We start from the raw sequence: 17382 nt of genomic DNA, 5'->3' as shown, positions 1-17382 counted from the left end.
GTATTTGTGTGGCGGGGGGGGGGGGGGCGGTGGGGGAGAAGCAAAAAGGGAAAACAATTTAAAAGTTGTCAGTTTGCATCATTTATTTCCATCAGAGATGGCGTCATTCAGTCTCGATAAATCACGCGGCCAGCTCGGCCCAGACCTGAGTGAGGATAAGCGGTAGGGGGAAAAAAAATGGTTAGATGGATGCGGCTAAGGGAGTTTAAAAACATTCAATAAGTAATTCAGTCGCAGTTTGAACATAAACAGTGCGCTTAAGTATTGGGAAAATGAACTTGAATAGCGTGTTGGTCAAGGAACAAGAAATGCACACGTGTTGAATTTTTTTTTTTTTTTAAAGTGAAAGACAACTGAACTAAGCTGATCAAAAGTTTGAGCCACAACTTGACGTGAAGTTTTATTTTGTTCGGGGACAGCGGTTACTAGAGTGGACAGATTTTCAGATGATCAGGTTACAGGGTGCATGAAAGGATTAAATAAAAAAAAAAATTTAAAAATCACAAAGCTAACCTTTGAGACTCAATTTGATAATTCGGTGATTTTTATTTGCATACCACAAGAGGGCGCCAGTGTACCCCACTTTGAGAATCTTTTTTTTTTTTTTTTTATTCCTTCACTGCCAAGTTTCTTGAGCTCACCACAAACAGACCTCACGTAGCCATGGCCTCATTCCCAGCCCCTTTCCCTCCTCGCGCAGAAGCCAAACGGCTCCCTGGAGTTTATCCTCCCCATCAAATCCTGCGTTTTTCTCCCAAAACCCTCCCGGAATTAATTCACTCATTTCTTTCCTCCAAGGTCAAGTCGTCTGATATCTTAATTAAAAAATTAAACGGAGAGGGGAAAAAAAAGTAAGAACCAGAGAGAAAAAAGTGAGAGAATCAAGTTTTTTTTTTTTTTTTATTTGGCCTTCAAATGATTCCTCAGTTTTGTGAGTTGTTCAATCAGATCTTTTCAACTCACTTATCCCTCTTCATTTATCATGTAACGAAGTTTGATTGGAGGCACGTAAGTGCTTCAGAGAGGCCTGGGGGGGCGGGGCTTTTGCAGCATCCCCAGAGAGAGCTTCAGGCCATTGGAAGCTCATGGTAGGCGGCATATTGTCCCGTGACGTGATGATAAATCTGCAAAAGCGACGACACGTTTAGTCCGACTATCATTCCAATAGTTTCATGAGTGACTTCTCATCGACGGTCATCCTGGCGCCCACCTGTCTCTCGATGTCAGCCAACAGGCTGCTGGCTCCCAAGCGAAAGAGGTGAGGAGTCAGCCAGTCGTTACCCAGCTCCTCTTTGATCAGAAGAAGCCACACCAAAGATTCCTTGGCGGTTCGGATGCCCCCCGCTGGCTTGAAGCCCACCTGAGGGCACCACGTGAGAGAAGCGCAGTCTGATTAGACTGCGAGGGAAGTGGAAACGAGCTGGATGAAATCCGACCCTCCCCCACTTGGGCTCCCTCTACAGGTGGCAAACTGTATTGCGCTTAAATACAACTGAATTGTACTTTGTGTTAAAATCAAACTTGCATCTTCAAAAAAAAGAAAATATGATAATACTGTCAGAGCAGAGGTTTATGACTTCAAAACTTCTTTTTTTTTATGCTGTACTCGTCATATCTGAGTCAAGTGTGACAATTTAATGACACTTCACCTTGTGGCCCGTACGTAGGAAGTAGTCGCGGATGGCCCTCACCATCACTATAGCGACAGGGTAGGTGGCATTGACTGATTCCTTTCCAGTGGACGTCTTGATGAAGTCGGAACCTGGCGGGTTCAAGAATAAATCGTAGAGTTGAATGTTTTTCTTAAAAGGAAACGAATCGAGGATTTGATTGAATTAGCCCGGAGTGGCTTTGAGCAAACGTCATTCATTTGCAGTCTGGATGATGATAAGATATCAAAATTGTGTGTAAAAAAAATAAATAATAATTATTGCAGATATTTGATATTTTTAGGTACATATTTCAGGAAAATATTTTTTCTTTTGTTCTGTTCTATTTAATGTCCGTACCAAATGTTGGACGCAGTGGACTCTTGATACTCTGGTGGATTTGATTGAATTAGCCCGGAGTGGCTTTGAGCAAATGTCATTCATTTGCAGTATGGACGATGACATATCAAAATTGTTGTGTGCAAAAAAAATAATAAAATATCACAGATATTTGATCTTTTTAAATACATATTTCAGGAAATCTTTTTTTTTTTTTTTGTTCTATTCTATTTAATGTCCGTACCAAATGTTGGATGCATTGCAGGGAGGTGCAAAAGTGGACTCTTGATACTCTGGTGGGACAAGAACAGATGTTGCCGCTGATGGCTAACCGAGGGCAGCTGTACTCTCATCAATAAAATCCTTCATTTCCCCCCCCCCCCCTCCCCCCCCCCCCTTCCTTCACAGCCAATTATCAGCGTTCCCGATAAAAATAGAAGATGAAATGACACTCTTTTAATAGATAATCCACAAACTATAGAGTGATAATCAGCCCTTCTGTCTCCCTGGTATATAATGACTGTTCATTACGGAACAGAACAAGATGAACATTTTCCAGTTCATTAAAGACCTGTGCTATGTATTTTTCCAGTCAGGTCTTTTTTTTTTACTACCCCCAACCCCCACCACCACGCGCTTCTCTCAAAGTGGCATAATCCTTAAAATTCGTCATGGGGTGTCTTAATTACCAGATAATGGATAACGGTTATTAAATACGGGTGGCGGTAATGAAGCTCCATTCATTTGCGTGCGAAGGGAGGGGGATACTGGTGGAGGGAAAATAGCCCGCGTCAAGAGATTAATAGGTGAAATTATCATTCAATTTCAGGAATCTCATACGCAATTCATAGGAACAAGCGGAGATTAAGAAGGGAGAGTGGAGACAAAAAAAAAAAAAAAAGCAATGCATTATAATGATGATCTCCATCACAGCCCCCTGACGATTCGGTGCCCGTAATCGGCTTATTGCGTGACGGCGAGGAAAGCATCTGGCAGGCATGGGGAGTCCGTTTTTCGCCATCATCTGGGCAACAACTGAGTGAAGTGAGTTTGCTCGCCACTCCAGAATGGGGGGAAAAAAAAAAATAATAATAATGCCGATTACAGTGAAACTCCTCTACAACGAAATCATGTTTGCGGCAAGAAATGTTTCACAGCAGGGGACTTTTCACTGTAGCAAATTTGATTTCAGACGTAAACACGAACACACACACAAAAAAAACGTATATATGTACTTTTTATTTTCGCCATTTTAGCAATGCAACGTTCGTGCTGCGTCTGAAACTAACAAAAACAAATACTTCCTGTACTACTGCGCATGTGTAAACCAGTGTGGTGGTTGCTGTTGCCGTTTCCGAACGAAGCAGCAGAGGTTGGATTAGACTTTTGCGGAAGGCTTGTTTTCGTTGTAGTGAATCTCGTTGCGAGGCAAGAGCAGAGTAAAAGATTTCGTATAACGGAACAGGGGGACTTTTCGTCGTAGGGGGAGCAGAAAAGTGTGAATGGCTTTCATGCATGAAAATTTTTTCACACCAGTGGGTATTTTTGCCCATGTAGGTTTCGTTGTAGAGGAGTTTCTCTGTATTTCGATTGCTCAACGTGACATACCTTGAAACAACAACCGGACTATAAACGGAGTAACAATCGCCGTGACAAAACGAATCGACAATTCAAACGTGCAAAAAGTCACGCCGTTGAAAACACAGGACACACATTTTTGTTTTTGCGTGAAACCGACCGGCCATCATGGCGACCAAACTGGCCTTGTAGACGTTGGCGAAGGTGCCCAGCTCGCCGATGGCCAGGATGGTCTTCATGTGAGCGTCGCCGCAGGCCTCTCGGAACTGACAGATCTCGTCATACATGGCTGCGGAAGTCAAAAAAAAAAAAGAAACGCACTGGTGGTTCCAGGATGTGGGAGCATTTATTTATTTATTGATGTATTTTTTTTTTGGGATGGTTTCTCTACCTTCCCACTGCCCCGTGAGAGCGAGCGTCCTGTTGATGACGATGTCGATCTCCGTCGCGCCGTCCGCCACGGCCATGCGAACTTCCGTCAGCCGCGTCTCCAGTGGGGTCTGACCTGCCGGGAAACCGGTCGCCACTGGAAGAGGACGTTTTGATTCCAGAGCACAAAAGTCACAGTTCATTCCGTCATGTTTCCCTATTCCATATTTTTAATCCTGTTTTAAATTGAACGACTGAAAATAATTGAAATGCATCTTTTTTTTTTTTCTTTTTTAATATATAAAGCTTTTGTCAACTCACCCGATGCAACGGGAAGATTGGAGTTGGCGGCTTTTAACGATTTGACCGCATCGGCCACGCGTGACGGGTACACGCACACGGCGCCGGTGGTCACTCCTTCGGGCACAAAAGACAAGAGACTGCTGAGAATGATTTCGAATGGTCTGTGTCTCCCCTTGCAGGTTGTAAACAGAACTACTGGACGGGTGCCGTAGATGTTCGACAGAAAAAAAAAGCCACTTCTGAAGAGCATGAGGGGTGTAAAAAAAATACAATCAATATTTTGTGCAAGCAAGACCAAGCAGACCTTTATCGTGCATGTCCATTTTCTTGAGGTGCTCATACTGGACGGGCTGAATGGCCTTCATGCACAGCCGGTGGACGTTGGACGGCGTATCGTCTCCGGCCAGAGTCGTCAGGTCGATACACGTGATGGCCTTCAAAAGCCAGGCAGCCTGCAAAAGAATCCAAATGGATTAACGGCGGTTCTATTATTATTACCCTCAAGTACCACCTCCAAAAATACTTTGTTGTCCAAATCTGCATTTTTTTTTCACCTTTCAAGGTAAATATTGTTGTACTGTACCTGCCACTGTTTCTTGGGGAGCTTCAATCCTTGGATGTACTGAGCTCTTCGAAGCACAGCTTGGGTGTTCACTTTTACTTTGGAGACCCACTCCAGATCTGAAGCACAATGGGATAGGAAAAAAAAAATGAAAAAGCATCTCTCAGGGTTTTTTTTTTTCCAGCTCGGACTGACACAGGCAAACTTACAGATGTCTTATAAATTAAGTGAGAAATTTTTCCAAGGAATGCGGCAGAAAAACAAAAAATTAAATACAGGTAAATACATTGTCGTTGTTGTTTTGTAACTTTGTGTTGCAAGCGAAACTTATCATTTCGAAACATCAGGCCACCATCAGTTGCCATGGTTACCTTGCAGACGGTACACTTGTCTGCTCATATTTTCTATTTCTCATGCAAATATTTTTCAAACATTTTACCAACTACTGGTCTAAAGAAAGTGAGTGAGGTGATGTCCATTAATTTAAAGCAGGAAATCATTAAAAAAAAAAAAACATGAGAGAGTTACAAAATAATAATTGATGTCAGGACACGACTGGACCGTAGAAAAGTGTTTGTTTTGGGACCGCTGATTAAGTGTTAATGATCCGAATGGTACTACCTCATTTTGAGCCAGGAAAATCCCCCGCAGGCAATCAACGTATGCATTCATGTAAAAATGTAACAGTTTGCTTTTCGCCTTTTGCAGAAAAATAAAATAAAATTGACGCCTTTGTCCCAGAAAGGAAGCAGGGAGATCACGAGTTGTTAATTACATAGTCACAAGATAACTTGCAGCCAAAAGGTCCGTTTTATTATGCCACACTGGTTTGCACAACTCCTTCCCTGCGTTTTCCAGGTCGTTTACCTCTAAAGTGTTACTTATTTAGCAAATAGAAAGGCAGAAAAGCGATCTGCCTTTGCACACGATTCGAATGACGATCAGACATTAACGCTGCGAAGAGCTGTGATTCGAGCTTTACTTGACACTCACCGAGTTGGGTCCCCGGGTTTCTCGCAGACATAATAACAAATTGATATTTTGAAACGTAGATATTCAGATTTCCAAGTGCACAGCGAAGCAGTCAGTCATCACTTCCTGTAGCCAGAGTTTAACGGAAGTAGAACGCCTTCGCAGTAAAATATCGAACCGCGACGCAAATCGAAATTCCTGTTCATTCAAGCTTTTTTTCCCACTTCTACATTAATTATGGACTCCAAACTATTAATATTAACAGCGACATTCCTGTTTAATAGTGTCGTAACTTAGAATGCAGGAAGTGGAACCCTTTCATCGTAAAATGCAGAGATAATATCGAACGTGTGTTGTGAGTTTCACTTGTAATGCCCTATTTCGGCCTGCTAGAGGGAGCTGTCGACTACAGTATGAATACATCACTTTGCTTACGGGCAATCTGGCCCCCGGAAGCAAATTATACACTTTTCTCGCTAAAATACCAATTGCCAATTGTATTTCCCTTTAAAAAAACGTTAATATATTGCAAGATTTTTTTGTTATCAATCCCCTTTTAATACAAATGTCTAACTACGATGTGGCCCGTGACAAAAATGAGTTTGACACCCCAGTTGCAGTCACCCTGTGCCCTGACTCATTTGGCGATCAGTCCAAGTTGGGGCGCCCTTCTGCTCCCCGTGACCCGGAACGGCAAAAAATGGTGTCCAAAATGGGAGGAATGGAGGAAAAACAAACTTCAAATCCAAGTCTTCGAAAGAAGGAAAAGGGCTGGCAATGTTCCTCGATGACTCGACTTCGATGAATGTGACGGCGCGCTGACTCAGTGAGGAAAGGAAACGAGAAGATGTGAGTCAGTGTTGAGTCAATCCGTCATCACTTGTTTTTTGAAAACGTACAATTAAAAAATTGACTACAACTGCAATTTCATGTCATGTCGCCAGGTCATATTTAAAAAATGCAAAACTGGCGTACCATCAACTGATACTGTGAATATGAAAAAATGTTGAACCACAACAGATGGGTGCTAAAAGATTGACACGTGGAATGGTAATTGTGGCTTTAAAAATGCTAACATGCTAAATGCTATGATGTAGTACACCATATTTCACAGTAAAGGAGACTGACTGGTAAATTGAGCCAGGCTCGGAAACTTTCCATCATCATCAGCCACTTTTCGTGTGGTGCCACAAAGAATAGTAGCAAAAGTCTACCGACTTTAGTAAAAACAATTGTGGTCAATGTCTCTTCCCAAACAAGCCTTTGTGGTCATTTCCTTGTGGTAAAACCAGTTTATTCTTTATTCATAAGTGATTGACAGGTGCTTTGGTGATTTTGTGTTTCAGGGGATTTTTTTTTCCCTTGTATACCAGCAGCTCAAACTTAATGTGCAAAAAAAAAAATGTTTACAGTATCACAAAGAAGTCACACATGTTCTGGATGCCATACTTTATTTTTTTTTTTTTAATTATCGTGCTGAATAAAACGCAGTGAATATCTAAAGACTTTTAGCAAGCGAGTAAAAAGTGAAGCGTAATCCAGGACAGGAAGTGGATAGGGAAAACAACAACCCCCAAAAAAAAGTTAGATATGTTAGAGGCTGTCGAAAAAAAAAAAAAAAAACACACAGTGGAGAGAGCTCGGAAAAATCCAACCACGTGCCTCCCAGCTTCTACTACAGACTAAAAGTTACAAGTTCAGTTGAGGTGAATGGAACAAACAGTCATATAAAATGTATCCCGGCAAAAAATAAACATTTCAAGATGTTCATCCAATGCTTTCTGGATGTCAAAACAGTATTTAGGTTTGAGATTGAGGTAAAAAAATAAGCCATTTGAGAGGTAGTAATGTGTTTCTGATTGTACTAGAATATAACGGTTATGACGAGTAACTTTTATTTTATTTTTTTTAAGACTCCCAGAGCTGAAAGTTCACCCGCAGTGGCTTCAACAATCATCTCAGTCCAAAGAGAGAGAGAGGCAGCCTTCACAAAACATTCGCTGCCAACACTGGTACGTTCCGGGTTTTGCGGCATTTGCTTCATTTGTCGTACGACGAGCATTTGAAAGCGGATTGAAAGGATCAACGCAGCCCCTCTGAGGCTCTACCGGCCTTGGCTGAATTTTTTTTTTTTTTTTTTGATAATAACACCTCCCAAAGTAAAAAACAAAACAAAAAAAAAAACAATCCCGTATACATCTGGTTTAACCATATAACAAGAGAAGAAGAAAAAAAAAATCACATTAACGTACGCGAGACAGCTAACCAAGTATACCAGCTAATTAAAAACAAGAAAACATATTCATGAATACAATATTCAAATGTGAAAGCCACTTGAGGGTGAGAAATATACTCGGATTACACCGAGTACTTTCAAATGAGGAGCTTCTGCAGTCCTGATATATACTGTCGATTATTAGCATCAATCAGCATACGCTCATACTGAAAGTCAACCGGCATGACCAAAACTGGAGGTAGTGAAGTGATTAGTCCATTGTAAGCCGATACTTTTGAGGTACATTTCATTCATACTGTAGGTAGTACAATCAGGAAAAAAAAAGAAAAAAAAAACAGCCCTCGAAAAAAAAAAAAAACATTCAAGTTAACTATCGTCAAACAGAAATCCCAGTTTGTCGTTGAAGAAAAAAAAAAGTTGCATTATCGTTTGTGGATATAGAGTAACAAAAGAATACATGAATGATAGCTGCTTTTGTGTATTAAGTATTGAAAAAGAGACCACTGCCCCCCCCCAAACCCCACCCCCGGAAATCGCTAAAGAAGCAAATGTCAGGTCGCAAAGTAGACTTAAAAATTTTGAATAATTTGACAAATTCTTTTGAGCAGAACCTTAGTTATTTGCATTTTTTTGTGCTAAGGACAACGGTATGCCTAATATAAAAAATATAGCTTGGGCGCTATCTGGTGGCATTTTTCTTTTTTTTTGAGAAATATTAACAATGTATCCCCCTCCCACACTCCCCAAAAAAACCCCACCTAATTTCTGGAAATGATTTAAAAGACAATCAAACCTGACCCGTGCTTCTTCATCGATCGCTCCGGCTGCACCTGATCGAAGCGAAACAGCCGCGGGCGAAAATGGCAACAAGCGCGACCTCGCTTTCAATGTACAGTATCGTCAACGTTTTCAGTTCCAACAACAGACGTGAACACACAATTGCCTTCCTGTTGCGTCGCTTCGAGCGCGCTTTCGGACACGGCGCCGCATTTCAAGAGTCGGAGGTAGTTTTGATAAAAACCAACAAAAAAAAAACAAAAAAGCAAAAACCGTCGAGAAGGCGCCGCACGTCAGTGACCACAAAGCACTGACGTACGAGCAAATGATTTGACACGCCTCTGCGTGTTACAGTGTGAGATGAGATGTCCGATGCGACGCTGCCACAAAAAAATCCAGGTATCACGTGTGTTCTGAGGTAATGTGTTTTTTTTTTTGTTGTTGTTGTTCTTTCATGAGGTTGTTTTTTTTTTTTTGCAAGGCAAACCATCTGAGGATAGATCTTTGCTGTGCGACGTTGAACAAGGTTTTTAAAGCTATGTTGTGCTTCTGCAAACAAGCCAGACATGAATAAACGATATACTGTAGAGTAGTCCGATGCAAACGAGTTTGGTTGTGGCGTCAATGACTGAACCGGAGGTTTTGGGTGTCCACCAAGAGCAGGGCAAGTAAAGCAAAACCACACATCTGAGGTTACGGCGATGAATGAAAACAAGGTACTGTCTGACCTCAAGTCAATCAAAATTAAAACTTTGGAGTGGGGGGGCTGTTTTAGGCATTGGAATCTGGAGAATGACAGAGTTGAAAATTACTGGGTTAATTTTTTTAGCCCATTATTTGAGACGAATAAATCAGGATAAACTAGCAACGGCGTCAGGCGGAAGACGATGCCCAAATTTGGTCATTTCAGGTTTCGTGTCAAATCTACTTCCTTGATCACGATACAATGTTGAATGACTCAAAACCACTTTATTTCATTTTCCTGAAATATAATCCTTTCAAAGATGCGCCGATTCCGTCCGAAAGTGAGGAAATATTGTTTTTTAAAATATCTTTAAAAAAATCTGATTTTACTTTGGGGATTAAAATTAGCAGAAGAAAAACCCACATGCTATCCCATAATAACATTTTATGTTGAATTGAAAAAAAAAAAAGATGATCGTGATTGGTGATCGTAAATGTTGTATTTGTTCAACATTCCCGATCAGAAATCCACTGATTGCGTCCGATTCGGAACAAACGAAATGGGCGTCGATTATTTGTGGGATTTCACTTTCGCTCGTTCACTTTTTCACTCCAGCGTATATATAAAGATGTTTATTTATTTATTTATTTTTTTCGAAACCTGAGCGAAGTTTACAACTTTTCGCAAGCTTGGCTTGAGGTCAACATGATTGATTGAGCAAAAATAAAAGCTGCCCTGAGGAACACGCGTCTCCCTGTGCTCGGCGGCCATACATCATTTTGGGTCGGTTGTGCGTCTGTATAATTTGGAAAAGAAGACCTGACCCTTCTGCGTTTCGGAGACTGCGAAAAGCGGCCGCGCCTCCGACGGCGCCGAAGGTGTGTCTTGCGTTTTGTAGGGGAAAAAATCGGAAGAGAAACGTCGATGGCCTGCTTAGCGACAGGTCATCCAGCATCCAGTGACAAAGTGAAATACTGGACATGGACTGAAAAACAACCCAAAAAAAAAAATGACATGTGGAAAAGGTTAAAAAAAAAAAAAGTGGTCAAGGTAGCCTTTTCCCTTTGAAAGACCTGACAGCTGAATGAGGTAGAGGTTTCATGGTATGGAAGCTTAATCTTCCTCCGGGGACTCCGCAGTCTCTTCTTCCTCTTCCTCCTCCTCCTCTTCCTCCTCTTTTTCTTCCTGCCCAGGAAGAAAAAGAAAATGTCACTTACGCCACGTAACAGACATGAGTACGAGCGGACGGATTTGATGGGAAATGTCGTTACGTTTTGGAAATTTTCAAAAATTTATTTTAAGACCGGGTTTTACCATAGCGGAAATGACACAAATTCCTGAATTCCATTTTCCACATGGCTTCATTTTGTACAGCGGGGGCCAAGTGGCACAATTGCGAACCCCGTTTCCTTTTCCCAGGCCACAGGAGTGAAACCCGTTGGGCGGCCGAAGCGTTTTCGGCGACGTGCAAGCTCCGCTTCCATTCATTAGCGCTCGCAGACGGCGGCCTTGAAAGAGCCTGCTAAATGCTACCATGTGTGACGAGGGCAAATGAGAACGAGAGAGAGAAAAGTGGTGTGGATTGATGGTGGGGGGGCTACCACCAAAGAACCTTTAATCATATTCGCCTCCCATGCACAAAGTTGACAACAACAAAAAAAATAAGAAGATGAAGATAAAAAGCATGAAATGATTGAGTGACTAGCAAAAAATTTCAGCATGACTCAATTTTTTGATGCACCGCACTACTGTATTTTGTGTATTTTTTTTTTCTTGAACCACAAAATAAAATATAAATTTCAATCCTTGACTGCCCCCCCTGTATTCCTATGGCGGAGACTCTCCGCACTTCGCTTTTGAGCCACAGTTCGATATGTTTCAAATGTAGGTCGTAAACCAAAAAAATTCTAATGTACTTCTGCACAGGAAAAAAGTATTTTATCTTTAGATAAAGAGTCGAGTGAGCTCCCGGGTGCGTCAAACTTACGCCACCCTGAAATGGTTTTGAGGTTTTGCTCCAGCCGGGGCGTTGTTTGGGCTGAGATAAAGCAGCCTATCAAAGTGGGTGAGTGAAACGACATTTTTATGGTTTGCAGCTTCCCCGGGCCTCACAGCACCTCCCCAACGACTTCAGGGCCCTGTTCCCACACGGCCACAAATCAGAGGTGAGTTATGCAAAAAGTGGCCTGGACCAGCAAACACAGGGAGGTTGGTAGATTCCTGGACAGTGAGGGCATGCTGGGATTGGAGGGGGGGTCCTGTGTCGTGTTTCACTCACTCTACTATATCATTCCACTTCCATTCTCCCTCTAATGAATGTACTCACATGGGGAAAACAAGGCATTACTCACAATAATACGTTACGCCTGCGCGTGCGGAGGAAAAAGACGGCGTGTTTTGCTTTAGAAATCAGTTAGAGAGACTTTGAAATAAGGTTAAAAAAAAAACACGGGTGTCCACTAGGGTGGACAAAATACATTTTGGGATTTTTTTGTTTGTTTGTTTCAGCTTCGATTCAAATGGATTTGATGGTTTCATTTGAAGTCGATGCGAAAACGAGAGGTGGCAAACTCGAAACGGGTGTCTCAATACTTTTGTCGAAGCTTCAGTAGGATGACATCGTGCACTCGCGTGATAACGGGGATCTCTTACCTGAGCAGGTTTTTTCTGGACGACTTGCTGTGGCTGCAAGAAAGCAGAGAGAGGAGAAGTGTTTCACGTTTGGAATAATATTCTCGCCATTGACACGACGCGTCATGAAAAAAAAAAAAAAAAATGCTCCGATTCTCAAAATCGGACTGTAATCCTCCAAGTTGTTCGTCAAACGTGAGGGAGAATATAAAATGCGCTAACGGGGTTGCATAAATGCGCGCACACTAAAATTACTAAGTGCATTTTTTTGTTTAAATTAAAGCAAAACGGATCAAAAGGTTGAAAATAATTTCCGAGGTATCAGATACACCACGAAACAGTCTGCTGCCTTTCTTCCGGAGAAAAACATCCAACTCGGCTACATATTGCAAAAACATACAATAAGTCCCCCGTGCAGTCAAGGAAAACGTTTTATGGCCTGACGTTTTGGAGCCAAGTTCAACTTTTTTTTTAACCCCCTGAAGTTATATTTGGTTTTTGGCACAAAAATCTTCAGACTTTCAGCCTGACAACAACGAAACAAAAAGCAATTCAACCAAGTCATTGTTCAAGGGCGTCGCATTAAACGTGAGCAAAGTTCTGAATTGATTCCTGTTGTCCCATCGCAAAAAAAAAAAACGCACCAAAAAAAAAAAAACTGAACAGGAGCAAGAGCTGTTTTTTTTCCCCCCCCCATCCATTGTATCTTTTACACGGCCAAAGTAAACTGAAAGTAATATCAAGGGACCGATAATAAAAAGCCAACAATTTTACAGGGTGTATCCCGGGGCCTAGCCAGAGTTTTACAGTCGAGGGCAAAGAGCCAAAAGGAAGCGGCTACCCGCCACCGGGGCACGATAAGCTCCGAAGGAAATGTTGGCGGGTGACGTCCGCAATCTAGAACGCAGCTGCCCTTCACACCTCATAGACTTTGAGACCCAAGCAAATTGAGAGTGGATGAATGTCTTCTTTAGACTGACGGCGGTAAGCTCTACGTATCATGTGGATGAATGGAACGTTGCCGGGAAGGAATACAATATGTCACTTCATCACGACTCAGAAAGACAACCGAGCGAGGGAAAATGAATGAAAAGCAATGAAATATTACTTCCGTCGAGCGCAAAAGCATTACGGGTGAGAGAGACGGTTTCGATTTCCGGTTGCTACAGTTGTCGGTTTGCTAGCAGGATAGCGGCATTACGTATTTACGTACAAAAAAAAAGGCATCGAACGGATTGCGGGAACTTGCTTCCGGAAAACCAGTTCTCTCTGAGACTTTGAAAAGGAGAGAGGAGGAGACACAAGTCCTGAATCTCACGACAATGTCCAGGACAGAGAGAAATTTTAGGAAAAGATTCAGGAGATGGAGAAGAGCCATTTAAATCCTTAATCCCTGAACAATGTCAAGGATAAACCAAAGTACCGGAAAGAGATTTACGTGACACAGAAGAAAAGCGTAAGAACTGAAATTCAAGACAAAATCCAGGACAAACCGAAGTTCCAGATAGATTCACGAGACAAAGAAGAGAAATTTCAGAACTCAATTTCACGATAAAATCCAGGAAAACCAAAGTTCCGGAACGAGATTCAGGAGACAAAGAGAAACTTTGGAACTCAATTTCAAGACAAAGGCCACGACAAACCGAAGTTCCAGAAAGATTCAGGAGACAAAGAAGAGAAACTTAAGACCTCAACTTCAAGACATTGTCCAGGACAAACCAAAGTTCCAGAAAGAGATTCAGGAGACAAAGAAGAGAAACTCCAAACGTCAACTTCAAGACAATGTACAGGACAAACCCAAGTTCCAGAAAGTGATTCAAGAGGCAAAAAAGATCAACATAAGTCCTCAATTCCTAGCCAATGTCCAGGACAGGCCAAGGCTCCAGAAAGAAGAAACAGACTTGAACTACTGACTCTAAGATTAGGACCAAGGAAGTTTTCTTTACTTGTGCCTATCAAAAGAGAGTTGTGATAGGCACTTGCCACTTGTGATATTCTCTTGCGGTAATCAGGTTTTCAGGATTTGCGAATACTGTCGACTCAGGTCATGCGAGGGATGTCCTAAACCGTCCTAAATCTCGACAGGAAGCGGCATTAAAGCAAGCCAACAGCTGAGCAGCCCGACCGCTCTGAGAAACGTCACGATGAACACGGAGAGGATCCTGCGCTCGTAATCCGGGCCAGCTGCAGGCCCACTGAGCCTCCCGACGCCAAGATCGCTTTTAGCAGCTGATGGGGGTTTCGGAGCAGCTGGAATGCCAAGAGGTGAAAACGTAGCGTGGCCCGGAGTCTATGCCAACACCGGATGCGTAACACAAGTAAGGTGCAAAAACACAGCGGTTCCAAGTTGGAAGACTTATCACCTACTGTTTAACGATCTTATGTTTCCACCATTCCTAAAAATACCACGGCATGTACAAAAGTGAGCGCATCTGTCAGTGGATTAAATGATATGATAAACATTGCATCGTCACCCGAATGAGTTTTGGCCTTTCAGCCGCATAAAATCTTCAGCCAACACGAAGACGTTCACTCCGAACGGAGGGAGGATGACATCATTGCGACTTTCTAATTGTCCTTTTACGGCTCGCCACGGGGAGTTACTTACGCGCGCGATTTATTGGGGGGTATGGGGGGGGGGGCACAGATTTTGCACTGGGTGACCTTCCTGATGCAATCCACCAATGATTTTGATCTTGCGTAACGAAAAGACAGACGGCATTTGGATTCTTTTTTTTTGTTCACCTTCTTGTCAATTAAACCCCACCAAGCCCGGCGGCGACAGCGAAAAAGTATGGTGGCAAAGCAACAAAAACTGAAGGGATCATAAAGCATCAACACCATCCAGCTAGCATGCACGCAATCGCGAACCTATGTTACATATTCAACTGTATTCAGTTCTAAACGCATTATTCGGCGCCAAAAAAACTTCACAAAAACGCATATCGATGAGGATCATTGCGAATGCCGGGATTTACTGTATTGAAAGTAACGGCTAGCTACTACTTTGACCGTTGTACTTTTTTGAACGGCTTTTCTGACATGAAGTTATCAAGAGGTCCCAAATAACTGCATGTGACAAATAGTCATTCAAAAAAAAAACAGACTGCTCTTTCTCCCAGTGCCCCAGCAAAGACCCTTCGCCCCTTTTGTCCCCCCCCCCCACTCCACCCCCTCGCAAAAAAAAGAGAAATCACCACATTGTCTTTCACTTACTGTGGCGGCTTTTTGATGTCGCCCGGCTCTGACACTATGAATCACTTGTGGGCCCCGGCAGCTGCTCGGTCGTACAAGCGATTCGGGAGACAGCTTGAGGCGTAGCACGAGGGCAGCCCGTTCAAAGGAATGTCGGGTAAGACTGACTCAAAAGGGGAGTGCGGTTGGGACCCCTTTCCCGGGCTGAAACACAATCCCCGTCTGCTGCTCGAAGAATGCGAGCGCTCCTCGTGGGCTTCTCACCCACCCAGAAGTCCCATCCGATCAAAGGCAAGCAGCCTTCGCTCCCCAGAAAGTCCGCCGCACAGGCCACCATTCATAAGAGACTCAGCGTGCTCCCCCCACCCCCCATCCTGCCCCTTTTGTGTGGAAATGTTTTAGCTTCTACTTGACTCCCTAAGAAATGTACTCGCACGGACAAACGGCGTGGCCACTTGATACCAGTAAGGCGCAAAGAATGTTTTGGTCGAAAACACTGTTTCACTACCGTATTTTCCGTATTATAAGTCTCTCCGGTGTATAAAGTCGCAACAAAATGCATAATAACGAAGAAAAAAAACATGTATAAGTCGCATTTTTATTTGATGTCATCTTGAAACGCAATTTAAAATAGAGGCTGAATAAGCGTACGATATGCTAACGTTACACGACGCGTAAACAGCGAACTGAGAACGTGCCTGGGATGTTCACGTAACATATTAAGTGTTATTCCGATAACTAGAGCAGAAAAATCACGAAATCCGAAGATTCCTTCATCCTCCGTTTCACTTTTTCAACAATTGGGCCAACTCCGGAGGTAGAATATGCGGCGCTTCCTCTTCTACGTCGCTTACTTCAGACTCATCTGCGATTTATCAACACGGGCATAGAGCGCCCTCTTGTGGTTTATTGTAAAAAAAATCACGTGAAATGATATAATAATATGTTCATAATTTCACAGATAGTGGAAATCGCACCCAAGGGCCAAACTGTGACTTGTAGTCCGGAAAATACGGTAGATCAGGAAGATCGACTGGTTTTATTGAGAGCAGAAAGTGTGGAAGCATGAACCTGGAACTGCCTTGCACATAAACAACATGCAGACCTGCGGCCTTGGAGCCTCCCTCCCGCCCGGCCGTCCTTGCGGAGGTTTTCCGCTCTCCCTTAAGATAGCCGCCGCTGTTTGCTCTAGTTAACCGTTACTGAGCCCGCTAACCTTTGCACCTCCTTTGAAGCCCGGCGGATAATTGGAGCGGCGAGGTTCAACCCTCCACAAACACAAGCGGCCGCGCGGGCGAAACGGGCTGTAATGGGATACGCATCAGACGAAACCTCTCGGCGGCGGCGGAGGAGGAGGAGGCCGTTAAAATCCGGAATGCTTGACGTTGAAATAGTTAAAGTTTAACAACTGGGCCTAATAGAGCACTTTGCCGAGGTGAACGTTTTACTTAGATGGCAGGTTTGTGGAACACTTGTCCGGCCCGAAATACAGCAGATGAAATTGCGACGACAAAACCAAGAAGCTGATTTTATTTATTTATTTTTTTTTTTTTATTTTTTTTTTTTACTTCAATATCTTCTTCATCGTGCAATCAAAGCTAAACACTTTTTCTTTCAAATAATCCATTCATGTACTGCAGTTTTGGGGGTTTTTTTGGGGCGACACATTACCGATTTGTATGAAATCATTTAAGTTATTCGATGAAATTGCTCCAGCCCGAAATAACGCAGGCCTGTGTCCTTATCACTTAACGGCGGTTCATTGCATTTCTCTTCATTCTCTTCCAGGGGGGGTGAAAGATGTTTTCAGATCCAAACAAAATTGAAAAAAACTTGACCTGCATCCTGGAAGGGAGTTTTCTGGACCGTATCTAAATCATCCTCCAGATGTAAGCCAGAAGATAACGTTGTGGGATGCTTCCTCATCGACCGGAGTATTTATTTATTTTTTTTGTCAACGTCTGCAATGTAAACCTCAGGTCGCCGTGGCAACGCAGGTAAGCACACAGCCGCAGTTCAAACAGACATTTTGCCGGATTTACCACGGTCACGCGAACACGTCAAGGTAACGTTCCGCCGATCGGAC

General features: G+C 42.9%; 3 protein-coding genes and 1 long non-coding RNA gene across 4 annotated transcripts in view; 2 read left to right on the top strand and 2 right to left on the bottom strand.

Annotated features, from left to right (window-relative positions):
• Nucleotides 1–903: 903 nt before the first annotated feature.
• Nucleotides 904–5905, bottom strand: dera (deoxyribose-phosphate aldolase (putative)). The gene is made up of 9 exons (XM_019866092.1): nucleotides 5794–5905; nucleotides 4822–4919; nucleotides 4543–4690; nucleotides 4257–4352; nucleotides 3958–4092; nucleotides 3727–3855; nucleotides 1650–1762; nucleotides 1211–1360; nucleotides 904–1124 (listed from the first exon to the last, which is right to left on the bottom strand). The coding sequence occupies exons 1-9, from the start codon at nucleotides 5822–5824 to the stop codon at nucleotides 1068–1070; spliced, it is 957 nt and encodes a 318-aa protein (XP_019721651.1). The 5' UTR covers nucleotides 5825–5905; the 3' UTR covers nucleotides 904–1067.
• A 284-nt stretch (nucleotides 5906–6189) lies between these two features.
• Nucleotides 6190–7998, top strand: LOC109513563 (uncharacterized). Its single transcript, XR_002167801.1, has 2 exons — nucleotides 6190–6621; nucleotides 7686–7998. It is a non-coding gene; the product is annotated as an uncharacterized LOC109513563 (long non-coding RNA).
• Nucleotides 7999–9223: 1225 nt separating this feature from the next.
• Nucleotides 9224–17382, bottom strand: part of hmga2 (high mobility group AT-hook 2) — a 16121-nt gene continuing 7962 nt past the window's right edge. The window contains exons 4-5 of the mRNA XM_019866101.1: nucleotides 12123–12155; nucleotides 9224–10655 (exon numbers count right to left, since the gene is read on the bottom strand). Coding sequence (XP_019721660.1) covers nucleotides 10584–10655; nucleotides 12123–12155 — 105 coding nt within the window. The 3' untranslated portion in view covers nucleotides 9224–10583. The remainder of the gene's footprint in view (nucleotides 10656–12122; nucleotides 12156–17382) is intronic.
• Nucleotides 17105–17382, top strand: part of LOC109513560 (protein lifeguard 4-like) — a 46792-nt gene continuing 46514 nt past the window's right edge. The window contains exon 1 of the mRNA XM_019866093.1: nucleotides 17105–17293. Within this exon, the coding sequence (XP_019721652.1) occupies nucleotides 17211–17293 (83 nt within the window). The 5' untranslated portion in view covers nucleotides 17105–17210. The remainder of the gene's footprint in view (nucleotides 17294–17382) is intronic.

The sequence above is a fragment of the Hippocampus comes genome, unplaced genomic scaffold, assembly GCF_001891065.2.
Source record: "Hippocampus comes isolate QL1 unplaced genomic scaffold, H_comes_QL1_v1.1 scaffold50, whole genome shotgun sequence".
Lineage (NCBI taxonomy): Eukaryota > Metazoa > Chordata > Actinopteri > Syngnathiformes > Syngnathidae > Hippocampus > Hippocampus comes.
Note: the sequence above shows the minus strand (reverse complement) of the source record. Positions and strands in the feature narration are given on the sequence as shown.

Coding starts and splice junctions, on each gene's coding strand:
- dera (XM_019866092.1), bottom strand. CDS start 5,824: ATGTCTGCGAGAAACCCGGGGACCCAACTCG. Junction 4,920..5,793: donor AAACCCGGGGACCCAACTCG/GTGAGTGTCAAG, acceptor ATTGTGCTTCAG/ATCTGGAGTGGGTCTCCAAA. Junction 4,691..4,821: donor TCCCCAAGAAACAGTGGCAG/GTACAGTACAAC, acceptor ATTCTTTTGCAG/GCTGCCTGGCTTTTGAAGGC.